This window comes from Mytilus trossulus, chromosome 7 (assembly GCF_036588685.1).
Source record: "Mytilus trossulus isolate FHL-02 chromosome 7, PNRI_Mtr1.1.1.hap1, whole genome shotgun sequence".
NCBI classification, from domain to species: Eukaryota; Metazoa; Mollusca; class Bivalvia; order Mytilida; family Mytilidae; genus Mytilus; species Mytilus trossulus.
Genome location: NC_086379.1, coordinates 27,837,355 through 27,854,080, shown reverse-complemented (window position 1 = coordinate 27,854,080; position 16,726 = coordinate 27,837,355). Strand labels below are relative to the sequence as shown.

The 16,726-nt window shown below is 33.0% G+C and overlaps 1 protein-coding gene across 1 annotated transcript in view; it reads left to right on the top strand.

The window, feature by feature from the left end:
* Positions 1-16,726, top strand: part of LOC134726317 (uncharacterized) — a 43,207-nt gene that overhangs the window by 9,823 nt on the left and 16,658 nt on the right. The window contains exons 8-12 of the mRNA XM_063590718.1: positions 804-923; positions 2,938-3,089; positions 3,287-3,522; positions 3,869-4,246; positions 5,746-5,919. Of these exons, the coding sequence (XP_063446788.1) occupies positions 804-923; positions 2,938-3,089; positions 3,287-3,522; positions 3,869-4,246; positions 5,746-5,919 (1,060 nt within the window). The remainder of the gene's footprint in view (positions 1-803; positions 924-2,937; positions 3,090-3,286; positions 3,523-3,868; positions 4,247-5,745; positions 5,920-16,726) is intronic.

Sequence of the window (16,726 nt, the reverse complement as noted above, 5' to 3'; positions counted from 1 at the left end):
AGTTCAATTATGTTTTTCGGAGTTTATTGTGCTGTCCATTTTCACTGAAATTGTACACATATGTATTAAGGGGGTAACTGAAGCACTCCTCCAGGTGCCGGAGTTTCTCTCTATGTTGACGACGGGTTTGAGGACTTGAGATGTTTTCTGCTCTTGTGTCGGGTTGTTGTTAACTTTATTTGACATATTCCTTATTTCCATTCTCAATTTTCCAAAAAAATGTTTTTCTTGCAACAATTTCATTTTATGAAACATTTTTGGCGATATATTTTTTGACTTAAAACATATTTTACCCAAAATAAGATCATTATAGAAGACCTCTAATTGCATTTTATTTTCATATATAAGCTATCAAATTTAAAACACTTATTAATCATTGAATTCACGTCACTTTGAAAAAAAACCACAATTGAAATATAATGTTTTTCTTATACTGATTGAATGTTATTCTAAAAAAAAATTGAAAACCTTTATGATAGAAAACGAAATAAGAAGACTATTATCCTATACATTTGTTTTATTTTCTAAAAGGTAAAATATTTGATGTAAATTGTAGAATGGTATCAAAACAAAAAAGGCACTGAATTTAATATAAATATCATGCACAAATCTAAATGAATAAACAACTTTTTTCTAACTTATGTATTATGCAGCTTGGTTACCTTACAGGCGTTATTAAATCATTTCAACCAACTAAATTTTGTTCTTTTATCATGCGTTGTTTAGTGTTTGCATTTTATTTGTTAGTTGCAGATAGCTGCATTTGAAAATATTTCTAATGCTGTTTTTGTCCTCATTTTTAGATTTGTCAAATGTTAAAATCTGGTGGCGTGAAGCATTACATTCCTGAACAAAAAAGTCCATACGCAGTAAAAGGAACAGAATGGATTGGATACGACGATCGTGATAGCTTAAAAGAAAAAGTAAGCATTGTTTTATAGGAAAAGAATTATGAAATACTTACGAAAGAGACATCACAGTTTAAGGTACTATCTACGAAATCACGAACTTAAATCTGTTATCACGAATTATATAAATCGTGTTGAAGATTTGAATTCGTGATTTCGAATTCAAATTATATATTGCAGTGGTCCTAGATGGGCTATCTATTCCGTAGATATCTCAAATTGAAATGCGTTTATAAACTAAAATAAGACTTTCCCTTACTACTGAATCGTTTATTCCCTCTACTATGCGTGAATGGAATAAACTTGATCCAAACATTCGCAGTGTCGACTCTATTTCTAAATTTAAGAAAGAATTAAAAAACGATAGTCTAGTATGTAAAAGTGAAACGTTTTATTTGTACGGCCCAAGGAAATTAAATATTATCTTAACAAAATTGCAATGTTCCGCTTCATCCTTAAACAATGACCTATTTAGAGCTAACATTATAAATGATCCTTCTTGTCATTGTGGGTCCGATATTGAGGATGTCTACCATTACTTCTTCGTTTATCTAAAATGCACATTATGTAGGAAAAACTTATTCCATAACCTTAACTGGCTATCTGAAAACTTTGTTTTAGATACAAAACTATTATTTTGCGGACACTTGGATCTTTCGAACGAACAAAATATTCAAAGTTTTAAACATGTTCGAAATTACATAAAAAGGTCAAACAGATTTCTTAAGCCTTGATAGAGCGTTATTATTGCTGACACAGGACGTCATCGTTGTCATCAATCCACAAGTCATCGTCACGGAAGTATACAATTTTCAAACTTTCTTTTTCTTTTTTAACTTTGTCTCCTCTTTGTTCACCTATGAAAGCTAGTATTATATTGTATAAACTGTTTGTTTTATATGCATGTCCATTATATTATACTATTATTGTAACTTTATATTGTATTATGGAGAAGACTTCATAAGTATGATTTACTTGTGTCTAATCCATTTTGCTTTAATTCAGCAAATAAAATATGTTTAAACTATAAACTTTTTAAATTACTGGTTATATGGCGTCATATGATATTTGAGAAAATACAAATTTAAATATTCTTCAACATTATTTTGTTCCAAAATTATATTTATACATGTGTGGTTTTATAGACAAAATAAACGTACGAAGTGGTAATTCCTACACTAATAAAAGTACTGTTTATAATTATTCGTTGAATACCATTTTTTTGTTAATTTCGTGGGTATAGGTGAACCACGAAATTAAATGATCAACAAATGACAAATTTCATATAAGTTTGAATACCAACTTCGGCTAAACCACGAAATTATATATCAATGAAATTGTTAGTTTTCCTTAATTAAAAAAAATGATGCCCACGGAAATAAGTGAACCCACAGTAACGGGTATAAGGTAGTGAGAACCATTAAGATCTAAAATGTAAAACACGACAAAAACTATACAAACAAAAAATACGATGAATAAAGAGTCAGGAAATGTGTAAACAAAGTCTTCTGTTATCACTCTTCATCAATCTGAAACCCATTTTTTTCACAATTCACGACATTCAATTGAAATGTTTAATAATTGTGGATAAATATCATTACACTATATATATTTAAAATCGACCTGTAGAAATTGTGACATATATTTTACTTTTTAGTTTAAACATATTTGTTCATATTAATACTAGTGAATTGGGAAACAAGTTTTGCAAATTATATCAATTTCTTTCCACTTTGCGGTTGCGAGTGCTGCCTTGTAGCGGCATCAGCCTACTCTTTTTCAAAATCTACAAGGGTGTATTAAACGTGCAAGAGATATGGCTCTCTCTTAACACGGGTCAGCCATTTATCGTCTTCTTCCGACGGACTATCATCGTTTCCTTAAGACCACACTCCCCAATGGTGTCAAGGGAGAGCCGAAAATTGAGTTCCTGAAATTTTCATCCCTGACGGGAATCGAACTAGGAACCTTTGTGTTAGTAGTCTGATGCACTTACCACTACAGCACGGCTCTCTTGTTTACTTTTTAGGTGAAGTACATCAAGGATCATCATTTTGGTGGTACTATGGTATGGGCATTAGATCTTGACGATTTCAGTGGTTCATGTGGAGAGGGGAAGTATCCGTTACTTCATGCCATCAATGAAGAATTGGCTGCAGGTGGGGGTGGAAATGTACCACAGTAAGTGATAGTGAGAAATAGATACAAAATTTAAAAAATATAAAATAATACTGACATTTTATAACATTTCTTTCGTTTTATTTTATTTTATTTTTCTAACCTCTATCAAAGGAAATTAAGTGATAAAACTAAAAATAAAATTTGTCGCGTACACTATAATACGACACAGGTTGCTAATTCCGTTCGTCCGGTTTCAGGGTTACCAATGCTCCCGGCCAACCAACAACTCAGAACCCACAACCTACTGGGAACCCACCTCAACAAACAACACAACCACCACCACCAACACAACCACCACAGCCAACATGGAAAACATGGTGGACCCCAGGACCAACGTGGACACCAGGACCAACATGGACACCAGGACCAACCTGGACACCACAGCCAACATGGAAACCACAACCAACACAAGCCCAACAAGTGACCACAAAAGGTATTCTAATTTGCATATGTTTTATTTGTGAAATTTTGTAAATATGAAACAAACAATATAAGAATTAATTGAACGTTGCTTAACAATGTATTTTTCTAAAGTTGTCCGTTTATTAATTTTGAAATTATATTTGTTTCGGTACTTATACATCCTTCGGATTTCAAATTTTTGGCTTTAAGCGTTCCTGATGGAGATAAAATCAAGAAAAGCAATTCGGAAGCATCAAATTAAACGTTTTGTTTTCATTGTTTGCAAACAAACACACAAATCTTTGATCTACAAGTGCGTAATGTTCTTGTATTCAGAACATGATGCAAAAGTAAAAATAAACTTTCATAATTTTCAGCTCCACGTCCAACACACCAGTCACACCACATTGGCCTTACAACCAACTTTAACTGTAATGGCAGACCTAGTGGATTTTACGCAAGCCCTTCCTCTTGTGACGGTTATTATATTTGTGCTGCCACACTAGCTTTTGAAGTTAAATGTGCCAGCGGATTACTATTCAATTCTGCAACTGCGTTCTGTGATTGGCCATATAATGTAAAATGTTCGACCAACCAAAACCAACAAGGCCCTGTCGTGACAACAAGGAAACCTATGGCTACTCAAGCACCTGTAACACAAGCCCCTGTTACTCAGGCTCCAGTAACTCAAGCTCCTATTGTGGTAACTCAGGCACCAGTAACACAAGCACCTGTTACTCAGGCTCCTTCCAATGGTAAGTTTAAAATAATTCCATGCAGTTTCGAGGTAATAAGCACGATAAATGGTACACACAACATAGAAAACTAAAGACTAAGCAACACGAACTACACCGAAAACTAGGGGTGATCTCTGGCGCTCATGAAGGGTAAATAACTAAATTAAAACAAAAAGCAAACTAAAAGAATGTCTTGTATTCAATAAATTTCCTTAAAAGTTATATTTACAGAAAAAATTCAAAGAGTAAAAATTCTAAAGCCTTTTTAGCTCACCTGACCCAAAGGGCCAAGTGAGCTTTTCTCATCACTTGTTGTCCATCATCGTTAATTTTTACAAAAATCTTCACCTCTGAAACTACTGGGCCAAATTTAACCAAACTTGACCAGAATCATCATTGGCGTATGTAGTTTAAAAGTTGTGTCCGATGGCCGGTTCTAAAATAGAACATAGGGGTAAAATGTATATTTTGGCTTATAACTCTGAAACCAAAGCATTAAGGGCAAATCTGACAGGAGTTAAATTTTTTATCATGTTTATTGTGTAGCAAGACAAAATCTATCTGCCCTGAAATTTCCAGATTAATCGGACAACTGGTTGTTGGATTGCTGCCCCTGAAAATGTACTTTTAAGGAAATTGTGTCCGTTTTTGATACTATTTGAATTTTTTTATAGATGGAAATAAACTGTAAACAGCAATAATGTTCAGCAAAGGTAGATCTCCAAATAAGTCATATGATCAAAATGGTCAGTTGACCCCTTGAGCAGCTATTGCCATTAATAGTCATTTTTTATCAATTTTTCGTAAATTTTTGTAATCTTTTACAAAAATCTTCTCTTCTGAAACTACTGGACTAAATTAAATCAAACTTAACAACCACAATCATTATTAGGTTATCTAATTTTTAAAAATGTGTGCGGTGACCCGGCCAAAATGGCCGTCATAGCTAAAAGTAGAACATAGGGGTAAAATGTAGATTTTGGCTTAAAACTCTGAAACCAAAGCATTTAAAGCAAATCTTACAAGGAGTTAACTTCTTTATCTAGTAAATATCTATCTGCCCTGAAATTTTCAGATGAATTGGACAACTGGTTGTTGGGTTGCTGCCCCAAAAAAATTAGCCGTTTTTGAATATTATCTATTATAGATAGAGATAAACTGTAAACAGAAATAATGTTCAGCAAATTAATATCTACCAATAAGTCAACATGGCCAATTCAATAATTTGGTAAATTTTGGTAAGTTTTTAAAAAATATTTTCCTCTGTAACAAAAGGGCTAAGTTCATTACAGATAGAGAAAGTTGTAAATTGCAAGAACGATCAGTAAAGTATGGTCTACAAACGCATCACCATCACCTAAACACAATTTTGTCATGAATTCATCTGTTTCCTTTGTTTAATATGCACATAGATCAAGATGAGCGACACAGGCTCTTAAGAGCCTCTTGTTTGATTCTCTTGTGATTAAAATATGTGTCAATTTTCTAATTACTGATATGCATATACTTTTGTTCAGGAAATAATAAACAAGAATTCTGTAAAAACAAGTCCGATGGTCACCACAGAGACCCAACTGACTGTGGACATTTCTACCAATGTTCTTTTGGTCTCACTTTCCATGAGGTCTGTGGTCCAGGAACCGCATTTAATGAACAAACAGTAGGCTGTGATTATCCAAGAAATGTTCCAGGTTGTGAAAACTACGGTGGATGAGAAAAATGAAAAAAACTGAGACAGAACAGTATATTTTGTGTTTTAATTAAATGTTATTTTATAAATAAAATTAATTTCACAATCGAATTTGAAATATTTAACTATATAAATAGCCGCCATATCTTACACGTATTGGTTATAAATTTTGCTGTGTTTGTATCAAAAGTATTATTGAAAAAAATCATATTCTGATTTTACCATAGATGAAAAAGAGGAACAGTTTAAGTCATAAATCGAAAATAAACTGAAACCGCCAGGGTTAGAACTGAAAAAGACTAACAAACAAATAATAGTACACAAGAAACAACATAGAAAACTAAAGACTCTGAGCAAGACTAACCCATCCAAAAACTGGAGGTGATTGCAGGTGCTCCGGAAGGGTAAGCATATCCTGCTCTACATGTGAAAAGTTACACCAATTGACATGTCAAACATATTGATTGTCTGAAATAGCTTACGTTGATTTAGTGATATGAAAAAAAATTGGAAAACATATGAATGGTTATTTGAAGTTCGAAAGCTGGAGAAAAAAAAACGATACCATGGGACGTTGATTTAGTTATATGAAAAAAGGAAAACATTGAATGGTTATTCGAATGTCCAAAGGCTGAATAAAAAAAACGATACCATGGTCAAAAGATAAACGTTGATTTTGTAATATGAAAAAAGGAAAACATTGAATGGTTATTCGAAAGTCCAAAAGCTGAAAAAAATAAGATACCATGGTTAAAAGACAAACGTTGATTTAGTAAAATGAAAAAAGGAAAACATTAAATGGTAATTCGAAAGTTCAAAAGCTGAACAAAAATACGATACCATGTACAAAAGACTAACGTTGATTTAGTAATATGAAAAAAAGGAAAACATTGAATGGTTATTACAAAGTTCAACAGCTGATTAAAACATACGATGTCATGGTCAAAAGACAAACGTAAATCGAATTGAGCTACAAAGTCCCAGTGGAAAATTCGGAAACGTGGCACACCAGTACCGTACGATATTCCGTATATAATACACCAGCTGTGACTGCTATCCGTGACAATTAAAATGAGGGATAGAAAAGCAAACGTAAAGTTTGATATGAATTTTCATTTCATAGAAAGAGTTCAATGCCTCTTTTCATAATTTCATATGGTTATTAAAGCCTTTGATCGTTGGCACATTTATGTTCATGGCATGAGGCGTACGCGAAATGTTCTTTGTATTACGCCTTTACACCGTAATATAATTGTAAAGAGTAGTCTTATAATTGTGCTTGATACTCGATTCAGAAGAACGAATTTTTAAATATCCGTCTACATTCCAGAACAATAAGATTATCTTCTTTCCGTTTCTCTTGATATGGTACTTTATATCGACGTAATATACAACTTGTACCATTGAAATGTCGAAGATCGGTTGAAAATTACATCCACCAATCTTACTAGAAAAAATTAAGCATCTTGATGGTGTCACTATCACTTTTTGGAATTTTAGATTCTCAATGATCTTCAACTTTGTACTTTTTTGGGCATTATAATATTTTGATATGGGCTTCACTAATGAGTCTTATGTAGACGAAACGCGCGTCTTGCGTTTTCCAACCACTCGCTCAACATTGAAATGGAAGTGACGACGCCCCTAAACGCACAAACGACGTTCACTAAAACCAGAGTTTTTGACGGAAATGCATCGAACTCGAAAATTGTCTATTGGTTTGACAATTCAATTACGAAATTAGAGAGTGTCAACAACCAGACATGTTTGAATGTTATTTCAAAACGGCATTATATTTATTTATTTTAACGGCTTAGTTATATATGTCTGGAGTTAAAAACTTTTTTGTTTTTAATAATTTATTTATATTATCAGTAAATTTACTGAGAGAGGTATCTCATTTCAACACAAAAAGAGCCGACTACTAGGCTGATGTATTATCCAAGAAGCAGAACAATACTCAAGGAAAAAATGCTTATGATTTGGACCGCTAGACGTGCGTTCTTCAACATAAATTAAGTTGACAGTAGTTTATATTTTAGAGCCAAAGTAAGGAAAAACATACGTTTATATCTTTTAGACGACCTACGTACGACAAAAAGACTAATTAAACAAAATAATACACAGCAAAGTAAAGAATGAGCAATAAAACTCATCAACAAACTTTGTGATCCACTTATAATGATGTCATCATGCATTCGGATGTCTTGATTTGGATAAATGCTGCTTTCACAGCTGTCTGTTTATTTTCATCTCAATTTGCATATAATTTGTATATACTATGCATATCTAAAAACAACTCTACAAAATACTACTTAAACATTGATCATTTGGGTAACATATTAAAACTTATCAGAAAAAAATACGGACAAAGATGAAACGAAAAATATCATTTTAGAAATATCATGATGTGTAATGTACTTGACCGGGAAAATTCGTTAAGTCTTCATGGAAACAAGCGATATTTTAAATTCGTTAAGTCTTCATGGAAACAAGCGATATTTAAAATTCGTTAAGTCTTCATGGAAACAAGCGATATTTAAAATTCGTTAAGTCTTCATGGAAACAAGCGATATTTTATAATATTAAATTGGTAATAATGAGTTTTTCTTTTTATGATTTAAGATAAATCTAAATTGTATATATTAATAATACTATTTTTGCGTTAGTATAGATTCATTTATAGGGTCTTTGCATCGGAAGTAAACACATTTATTAAAAACCAGTTGTTGACATGACACGGGTTATGTTCTTATCATATATGTTATGATGGTATGATACTAAACCCCTAACGGGAAGGATTGTGCCTGATGTTCATTAAAGTCATTAAAGTCTGGAGCTGGCATGTCAGTTAACAGCTAGTAGTTTGTTGTTATTTATGTATTATAGTCATTTTGTTCATTGTCTTTGTTTACATCTTCTGACATCAGACTCAGACTTATCTTGAACTGAATTTTATTGTGCGTATTGTTATGCGTTCACTTTTCTACATTGGCTAGAGCTATAGGGGAGGGTGGAGATCTCACAAACATGTTTAACCCCGACGCATTTTTGCGCCTGTCCCAAGTCAGGAGCCTCTGACCTTTGTTAGTCTTGTATTAATTGAATTTTAGTTTCCTGTGAACAATTTGGATATATGTATGGCGTTCATTATCACTGAACTAGTATATCTTTGTTTAGGGGCCAGCTGAAGGACGCTTCCTGGTGCAGGAATTTCCCGCTACATTGAAGACCTGTTGGTGACCTTCTGCTGTTGTTTTTTGCTATAGTCTGGTTGTTGTCCCTTTGACACATTCCCCATTTCCACTCTCAATTTTATGTATTGATATATCATCTTATTGAGGAGATTTTTTCGTTCATTTATGATCATTGTGGAAGAATATGCTTCGCATTATATCTCTTTATTACAATTGTCCAAAATCATATGAAAACTTAAATGAAATAAAACAAAATAAAGCAGTAACAGAGAATGTTTGAGTTAAGTTTTTTGTCCTTGTTTCCGTAACTGTTTGTTTTTTTGCGAGACGAGGTCTTGTGCTCAACCCCCAACCTGGAGGTCCAATAGATTTTCTCTTCCTTTATGTCAGTTGTCGTCCTTGACTATGAGTCATGATCTACCCATGTTTCAATTTCAATTCTCCTAGATAGATAGTCAGCCCCGACTACGACCTCTATCTGACCGTTTATTTCCCCATAACTGGGGCAAGGTTGATGAGTGCTAGAGCGTATCCACACACCGATGGGCCTACACACTGCATCTTTAGTGTCATTGCTACTCCGAGATCTCCAACAGATTAGCCTGACTAACTAAGCAATCAGCATCCATGTGCTACCGCGAGGGGGATTCTGCTGGAGTCTTGATAATACAGAGGCTATGTACTGGCAGGAAAGGCTTACACACTCGGCTATCTTTCACAATAAATTGCTAGCCAGCGGCATAATATATCCACAAGGGACAGTCTCATACACTAGACGCATGATATTACCCTGTGGTATACACCACCAACAGACTTGAGGAGTGACGGCAACTTGTCCTTGCCCTATGTGCCAACAGTCATAACAAGGACTAAGTAAGTAAGTAATCTTCAACTATTTACTTGTGTGGCTTTATAAATATTTTGATATGAGCGTCACTGATGAGTCTTATGTAGACGTAACGCGCGTCTGGCGTACTAAATCATAATCCTGGTAACTTTGATAACAAGAATTCTAAATTGGTCTGCAATAGCACCCGGTCCTGATTAGTTGAAACAAATGTTCCTCCATGAGTAATATCAATACAAACAAGCCATTTATACAATTTGATAAGTAAATTACATTCATTATAGTAAAATCTGAACAAAAGGAAGAGAGCTACTGTGACAACATGTTGTATGAAAGAACGATTCATAATATGGAAACAACTCACGTATACGATTCTACGTATGAGGTGAAAACTCACCAAAACAAATCTTTGTTTGAGGTAAAAAATTTAAAAACGATAAATCGTTTAAAGGAAAACCCTACCAAAAAGAGTTGTTATATGTTATAAAAACTCATCAAGACGATTCAGCATGTGAGGTAAAGACTAACCAAAACGATTTACCATGAATGCCAGGCTGGTTATTTAGTAACGGCAATGTCAAGGTTTAATTTCAACTTTAACGATTTAAAAAAAAACGACAAATGCACTAATTTAGCAATAAAGAACTGTTTTCGTTTATAGTATGGTAACAATAGTAGCATATTTATTTATTTCTCCGTGAATTCATTAAAGACATTATAGGTTACCCTAATAATATAAAAAAATAAGATAATGTACGATTGCCTATGAAAGAACCCTCCACAAGAGACCAAATGAAATATAAATTAAAAACTATAGCACCCTGTACGGCATTCAACAATGAGCAAAGCCCATACCGCATAGTCAGCTATAAAAGACCTCGAACTGATGAATGTAAAATAATTCAAACGAGAAAACTGACAGCCTTATCTATGTACAAAAAATGAACGAAAAACAAATATGTAACACCTCAACTAAAATTACAACCACTAAATTAAAGGCCTTTGAAGGCACAAACATACGTAATGTGGCGGGCTTAAACATGTTAGCGGGATCTCATGGGACCCTCCCCTAAACTGGGACAGTTTTGTAACAGTACAACATAAGACTGTTCAGACTAAACAACCCCAGGTACTGTTAAGTATGAACAAGAATTATATAATATGCCAGTTTAGCAATCAAGATGGACGCATTTAAAAGAAAAGAGTAAAATCACAAAAATACTGAACTCTGAGAAAATTTCAAAATTGAAAGTCCCTAATTAAATGGCAAAATCAAAAGCTCAAACACATCAAACGAATGGTTAACAACTGCCATATTCCTGACTTGGTACAGGCATTTTCGTATGCAGAAAATGGTGGATTGAACCTGGTTTTATAGCTAGCTAAACCTCTCACGGATATGACAATTCCATCAAATTCCATTACTATGACAACGTTGCGCCAAAAAAACTAAACAACCATAAAAGGTGAAAAATGTCAAAAATAGGAGTACAGCAGTCAACATTTTGTTATAATCTTAATCATTTTAAAACAAACAAATATGTTACAAGGAAGCACAAACGGCATAAATCTAATTTAAACTCAATCATTGAATTTTATTGTGTGATTTTAAGTACTGCGACCGAATACTTACCCTGACATGTACAAGAACATGGTTATGTTAACATTCACTGTGACGTAGATTTTCCCGTTTTTTAATAATTTATATGGATCTTGTCTATATACCAGCTTTGATAATTTAGAGTATCTTCTAATTTTCATTTCGTCTTACTACATTTGTATATACTTCAAGATTTACATGTATTATTAAAACCGTTTTTTTTTCTAAAGTGAATATTTTCGAAGTGTTAAATATTTTACAGTGGTGTCTTGCCATGGCTTTGTTTGGATTTGATTGTTTGCTTTTTGGCCTTGAATGTTTGTCCCTAATAAATTATTAACTGTGCATTTGCATTTAGATATCGGAGATTAAATTTATTCGTGCCAATGGATATTTTATCGTATAGTTTTCTTTAAGTCAGTAAATCTCTCATAGCTTTCAAATAGTATAATTATGCAGACGGTCTTTCATAAATTCGGGTAGTTAAGGCTAAATACTAGATGAAAGGATATTATGGATAGGGAAAACATGATTACCTGACAATAAGCCATATATTGTCTCCTTAAAAAGTGCATCATTCTGAACACAGGTACCGCGGCTGCATAATTATATACCTACCATAGCCAAGCGGCATGTGTGTAGTTGATGGAAGTTCAGGTGAATATATATAGGCTCTGTTCATCCTTTGTGAATATGATTTTAAAAAATCTATGATTTCTGTAATAGTATATATACGTTAAATAAGGTAGGTATATACATATATATATATATGAGACTAAAAAGAAAATTCGACGGTGTCGTCCTCAATTATAGACAAATAATTTGTTTATCAATGTAATAATTAAATTGTCAAATCAATGAAAGTATTTACCTGATATACCTGCTTCTGCTTTGTATTTTGGGGCGGTTTCAGATATTTTGTAGGGGAGGGGCGGGGCCCGTGATTCTTAATGTAAAAATAATCCCTACAACAGAATACATTAAGCCGAGCAAAGTGAGACAACCTCAACTTTTGGACAGATACCATTCTAGAAAATAGATATATTTTCTAATTCTAGGGGATAAACGCGGCCTCTACGTACCCTTTATCTTTCATTAAACAATTTAACATGTTAAAGTAACTTGCATCCCTTTCATCCAAGGAGTACTTTCGCCATTCCATTCATAAGCGTGTAATTTATTTCCAACCAAGAGACAACAACCCGACAATAGCAAAAACAACAGCAGAAGGCCACCAAAAGGTCTTCAATGTAACGAGAAATCCCGCACCCGGAGGCGTCCTTCAGCTAACCCCTAAACAAATATATACTTGTTCAGTGATAATGAACACCATACTAATTTCAAAATTGTACACAAGAAACTAAAATTAAAATAATACTAGACTAACAAAGACCAGAGGCTCCTGACGTGGGACAGGCGAAAAACTGCGGCGGGGTTAAACATGTTTGTGAGATCTCAACCCCCCTATACCAATCTAGCCAATGTAGAAAAGAAAACGCATAACAATACGTACATTTAAAATTCAATTCAAGAAAAGTCCGAGTCTGATGTCAGAAGATGTAACCAAAGAAAATAAACAAAATGACAATTATTCATAAATAACAACAGACTACTAGCAGTTAACTGACATGCCAGCTCCAGACTTCAATTAAATTGATTGAAAGATTATGATTTCATCATATGAACATCAGGCACAATCCTTCTCGTTAGGGGTTTGGTATCATACCATCATAACATATATGAGCAGAACATAACCTGTGTCATCCCAACAACTGTTTTTTTATTTTTAATAAATAATGTGTTTAAAATATCCATTTTGAAATTAACAAAATTAAATAAACTGAGATACAATTCATTTGATTTAACACACTTTACTATTGTATAACTTCTACGTACCTGTAGTTGCCCTTGAGCTCAGAGCTTTTACACTATTTTGTATTGAAGATTCTAAATATGATATCTACTGATAGTACTTGCGATTTTATATATATATATCACAAGTAGCTCATATCGAAATAGTCGTCAGTCTTATATGTACTGATAGTAATGCAACTTTTTATCAAATATCAATGTTCCATCCCTAATCCTATCAAACTAACTGATCAGAAAATGCGGTCGCCGGAGAAACGATCCCTATATATATATATATGTCACTTTTTGCGGCTTTACAGACGAAACAAAAACAACAAAATACAGGGTCATGCTTATTTGTTTCGTCAAATGCTTTCTTATACCCATAACAAGAGTAATAGATACAATGTATTCACTACAACCCTTCCCGCCCCACAACAAAATAGTAAAAAGAAAACAATTCCAACAAAACTGCAAAACTATATAAAACACACACAATATCCTATAGTGAGGCTTTTGCAGAGTTACAGCTCAGCAGAATTTGAAGGAGTGGGTATATATTATGTTACTTATTTGGGGAAGGTATGCCATTATCTCTTATACTATCTATTTATTTTCCCGCCAAAAAAAATATAACCATTGTAACTTACCCGTAGCTACGCTAACAGCTGGAATAACCACCTGAATTCATCTGAAATTTATTAATCGTTCTATTCGTTCAATTGTTCACATATAGCTAAGCTATATATGCGTATGACCTAAACTTTTATGATAAAAAATGCAAAGTTAGTGGCATTTATAGAAGTAAAGGTGATAAGATAGCTCGGAGGTTGTGTGATTAAGCTATACTATCTTCCTAATGCATAGTGAGACTATCGGTTTGAATAGTCTTAAGGTTTGTGACCCCTTCTGTAGGCCAATGCATTACGCAATTTTCAAGGTGCAATGACATCAAAACATCAAAAATTATAAATAAAAGACACGTAAATAGAACACAAGAAAACTTGTTCGTTATCGTCTACTCAGCACTCTATGTATATGTAAGGCAGCCGTAGTTTACCGATTTTCAAATCCCGTAAATCTTTATTTTGTATTTGTTTTTAGTAGATTGACAGTTTGCGCTATTATTTAATCTTGTATAAATCTTGTAGTATTTGTAAGTTTACCATTACGGTAAAACAAAATTAACAAGTCGGTCATTTTTATATATATATCTGAATTCTTTGTACCTTTTGCAATCAAAGACTTGTATTCAAGAGCAAAAGAACAGGTAATGGAAACATATAAATTTACATTACATTTCTCCCAAACATTTTTCCCATTTGTTTTCAGAAATCGGTCCGCAATTTTCATATTAATTTTTACTGAAAAAATCCAGACAAATTATTTTATTTGTTTTTATCTCATGAGATAAACAAAAATTAAACCACACCAACTTTTTCATGCTATTGAAAACGTATAATCATAGGCTTCAAAAGTAGGGTAGGTCATAAGGGTCCTGATGCTAATATGTGACCGTGACTGAAAAAAAATGGGTCCAGATGAGATTTATATATAATAAATTTAAAATCAGTAAATTTAACTACGTAGAACTGATATAATTACAATTGATGTGGTAGAATCTGTAGATATCTAATATTGAACTGAAATTGTTCTAGTATGTTATTCCTTACACTAACAATGACCTTAAAAGGCTTCCGTATTATACATTCGGTGGAAGATCAATCGCGACAATCTGAGATTATTTTAACACATTATGCGTTACTTACTAATACTAAGACTTGATTTCTCGTAGTTCCTTCTCATAGACTCATAATTTAAATTAATTTTTATACTATTTTATCCGTGATTTCTCCCTATTTTTGATCATTGTCATTGTAATAGAACTCTTTAGCAGACCGATATTTGTCTAGTCGATATTTTAAAGTATTTATGAATGCACGGCAACCGAGAGATAAGTCGGTTAACCTTATATTGAGTATGTGGCTATAAAGGCGGTTGGTCTGTTAATCGGGTTGGTTATACGTCTGTCAAGAGCAAAACACACAATATAATGTTAGACTCTGTTAGATATACAAATTTTTGACATATTATAAGAACCAATTAAAAAAAAGTTACTGACAAAATGATATATATCATAGAACATTTTCCACCTTAAAAAAAATCATAGTTTGCGCGGTTTTCAGTAAAACTAAAAGGCGTCGCGCAAGTATGTAGTATTTATGCTTATACACATATCTTTTTTTTTAATGAAAGACGAAAGAAACAAGTTTATATATCATTTAAAGGACACAAAATAGTACTGAGGTTCTAAAAAATAAATTGACATTAGTAAATATTTCATAATTGCAATATAACGTGAATATAACCACGTGTTAGTGAAAATTATGGAAATAAAGTCTGTTTATAATAGGTTGGAAAATTAAAATCTTGTTAACTTAGTAAAGAGTTATTTGGCCACGTTTTTTAGTTTTGCTACCTAAATATATTTTCCCATCGAAAAAGTTAAGAATAAGATGTTCTTAAGAAAAAAAAATACGGTGCAACAGTATTTTCCTTCTAGTAAGAGCATTTTCATTTTGACTTTCTATGTATTTTAGTGAAGGATGTGTCAATTCAATATAGCGTGATAAGAATTGGCCGAAATATGCATGAATGTAATTATAAACGTTTCCAATCAGCCTTTATTTATGTGTCTGTTCAAAATAACGCGTTCTAAAATCCGACTTAAAGTGTCTTTATTATACAACACAGGGTACTTTTAACGTGTTGTCGTTCTCATAAGCACATGATATTTGTCACTGGACGTTAAACCCATAATTTGTCAGCATAATCCAATTGGTTCTTTTCTTCTATTTAATACTTAATCTTATGTTGTTTACAAATCATTCAAAAGAAGTAAATGGAATAGAGCGAATACAGCTACATTTGGTTATCAAAAAGTTTAAATTCATTTTATTCCGTTTGGTTCCTTTCTACATAAATGCAGAGGATAACTGCAGTTATCCGCATGTAAACTTCTAACATTTGTCACCAATTTGAGTACATCGTAATCCGTTACTGTTTCAACACCCGGGGTGTTTCATGTCTGTATTCTTAAACAAGTATTATTTGATTTCTCCTTTTTAGCAATGAATCCTTCCCTACTGTCCCGTTATCTATTATTCTTTTTTATGCGTCTCCATCCACCTACCCACGAGGGAGCAGATTGGGGGTAATGTTTATTTCGGCATTCTTCAAATTGTTATGTCACTAAATTTTCTCTTCATTTTATTGATCTTACTCATTATTCTTTCTCTTTTCTTTATAATTT